Genomic DNA, 3192 nt, shown 5'->3' with positions numbered 1-3192 from the left:
GCACCTCGCAGCAGGTTAAGGAGGCACTCATCACCTCGCAGGTCACTGAGAAGGAGATAGATGCAGCAAGAGAAGTAAACACATATCGCATATCATATTAAAACTTCCCATGCAGCTTTATTCGCATGGAATTATAAAAATTTTATTTATCTATCTATATCTATACTATTATAATAAAGCGTAAACACACACTTCTTTGTTGTCTAAGATATCAGCAATTACACCATATTTTTGTATAATTCTCTTTTTTATAAAAAGCCGTACATTTACGTCACGCTTTAGGCTATATATTTTCACGCCATTAAACTTAGGGGGTAAATATTTTTGATTAAATCCCTAATGTGGGAAAGAGACCATAAGTTGCTGCCAACATCAAGGAAACAAGATTGCCAAGGTTTGTCATGTCTTAATGTGGGAAAGAAGCCATAAGTTGCTGCCAATATCAAAGAAACAAAATTGCCAAGGTTTGTCATGTCTTAATGTGGGAAAGAAGCCATAAGTTGCTGCCAACAGCAAGGAAACAAAATTGCCAAGGTTTGTCATGTCATGTGAGTTTGACATTTGCTATTAATAATTTGACAAATGTTCACAATGAAATAAAATTTTCATAATTTAGTGCGGATGAAGCCGCACGGGAACAGCTAGTTGTATATTTGTTAATTTCTCAATTGCAAATGTCAATATTCAAATGCACAAATGACGACGAAGGTCTTTGACTTTGTATAAGAATTACCATTACCAGCAAACCTGCTTCCTTGATGTCGTCATGTAGTTTCAAATCTTTTTCGCCACATGAAGGTTTTTCCAATTTATTTACCCCAATAAGTTTAATAGCGTGAAAATATATAGCTTAATCATATTCTACGCCAGAAAGTAGTGTTTACGCTTTATTATATTAAGTACTAGCATTCGCCGCGTCTTCATCCGCGTGGAATTAAAAAAAAAACCAAAGTATCCTGTGTTCTTCCAGATTATCCTCTACACCTATACCAAATTTCATCCTGATCCGTTCAGCAGTTTAGGCTACTAACTCTAACATCCATCCATCTAAAGTTTCGCATTTATAATATTAGTATGACAGATATAGATGAAGACAGCAGTTAGTGCTTGTGTTAGGGTTACGTGCCAGTGGCAGTGCGCGCGTCTGTGCTGTTCTTTGCGCTGAACGACCTCTCCCGCATCGACCCCATGTACCAGTTCTCTCTGGACGCGTACACCGACCTCTTCATGTACTCCATCGACCGCAGCCAGAAGTCCAGCGAGCTGGAGGACCGCATCAACTACCTCAACGAGTTCCACACATATGCTGTTTATAAGTAAACTTTCAGGGTTTTAAATCTATAATAATGTAAAAAGGAAAGATTTGTATTTTTGTATGTATTGAAATAACTCAAAAACTACTGGGCCAATGGGAGGCTGAAAATCAGAGCGGCTTTTAGTGACAAGCTGGAGGCCGATCAGCTGAGCCTTCTCCTTTTGGCCAAGATTTTTTTTAATGTTTATTATAGGAATATGTTTTGTAAGTTCTGTTTTTTTTTTAATTCTTTTGGTCAGTAAATAGTGTTTTATTTATTTATTATTATTACAATTTCTTAAATTCTTTCACCATTAAAAAGTTACGTTATCAGTGAGTAACATAGGCTATGTTTTTTATCTTCAATTTCAAGAGGGCAAAGTCAAAAATTTTTATACTTGCTGTTCCACGCGACTTCGCCTATACTATTAAAAAAATATAGCCTATGTAACAACGATAACATAGCTTCTTAATGGTGAAAGAAGTTTTGAAATAGGCCCAGTAGTTTTTGAGTTATCTTTATAAGATTAGTGTAGATTATGAATGTCTCGAAATTGAACTTCTGTTTACTTCTTGTATATCTAGATTAGTTCTAGAGGATGGTATGTGCAGGAACACGTGCCGCGCGCTGTTCGAGCGACACAAGCTGCTGCTGTCGTTCCACATGGCGTCGCGCATCCTCTTCCAGGCCGGCAAGCTCAACATCAACGAGTACCTCTACCTGCTGAAGGGCGGCATCGTCCTCGACCGCTCTGAGCAACCTGACAACCCTACCAGTCTGTATTTAAACTTTGGCTAAATAAGATAGATTAGTTTGATAAATCACGCATATGAAATATCAAATTCTATTTGTATGAAGGCTAATGCCGTACTTAATAGACAGGTATCGTAGTGACAAAACAAACACGCAGCGAACAATTTTGAATTATCGATATTCGGTTTAAATAAAATTTATCGAACTTTACTAAAATTATTATTTTCTTATTAACATATTTAGAGGACAATTCTAGTATTGATTATAGCGTAGAGAATTTACCGATGACAATAATAGCGAAATACAATTTGATTACGTACGGTTGTAGTAGTAATAAATATTTATTTATTGTCATTATTTGTAATGGTTCTGCAGGTAATTATTAATTGGAGAAGACAGTGTTTTTTTTTTAATTTATAAATAATAACTATGAATCTATCGATAACTTCTATAACAATAAAAATCGGAAATCGATAAGTTTCATGCCTGATTTTACAGAACCATCCCTACACAATTGTCAAATAAATTCTATGTCAAACTAATCAATCGTATTTAGACAAACTACAATATCGCATAAAGTTTAATATCCACTTAGGCAAATCTTCAATCTTTATTTAATTCTGGAAATATAAAATAGAACTGTGATATGGTTTTATCTAGCAATCTAGCAATCTAGCGTACAATCCTAGCCAATTTTTTTAGACTGGATACCGGATGAATGCTGGGATAACATAACGGAGTTAGACAAGATCGCCGGCTTTCACGGCATCATCGACAACTTCGAGACTATGTCTAAGGAGTGGCGCGAGTGGTACCTCACGCCCGAGCCCGAGTCACAGCCTCTCATTGGTGACATCATATACCCATAGTTCTTTTTTGTCATCTTCGTTACTAATAAAATATAAGACATTTTCCTTAACTAACCTAAAGGGCACTCTTGGATTTTTAGTTATTTTTTTTATATTATAAGGTGGCAAACGTGACGGCCACTTTAATTCACCTAAAAGACGAAGCGACCGCTGCCCAGATATCCGCAGTTGCCTACTCTTAAATCACGAAGGAGACACACATAAAGAGGATCTTCCCTTCCTGGGTCTCTTCTGTCGTCAAATCCACTTTTACTTCCCATCCTTATGAGAAAAGG

General features: G+C 36.4%; 1 protein-coding gene across 1 annotated transcript in view; it reads left to right on the top strand.

Moving 5' to 3' along the window:
- LOC106111482 (dynein heavy chain 2, axonemal) overlaps nt 1-3192 on the top strand; it is a 39362-nt gene that overhangs the window by 30976 nt on the left and 5194 nt on the right. Inside the window, exons 64-68 of the mRNA XM_013293601.1 lie at nt 3-74; nt 1117-1316; nt 1907-2070; nt 2751-2916; nt 3086-3141. Coding sequence (XP_013149055.1) covers nt 3-74; nt 1117-1316; nt 1907-2070; nt 2751-2916; nt 3086-3141 — 658 coding nt within the window. The remainder of the gene's footprint in view (nt 1-2; nt 75-1116; nt 1317-1906; nt 2071-2750; nt 2917-3085; nt 3142-3192) is intronic.

This window comes from Papilio polytes, unplaced genomic scaffold (assembly GCF_000836215.1).
Source record: "Papilio polytes unplaced genomic scaffold, Ppol_1.0 DF824158.1, whole genome shotgun sequence".
In the NCBI taxonomy this organism is placed as follows: Eukaryota; Metazoa; Arthropoda; class Insecta; order Lepidoptera; family Papilionidae; genus Papilio; species Papilio polytes.
Note: the sequence above shows the minus strand (reverse complement) of the source record. Positions and strands in the feature narration are given on the sequence as shown.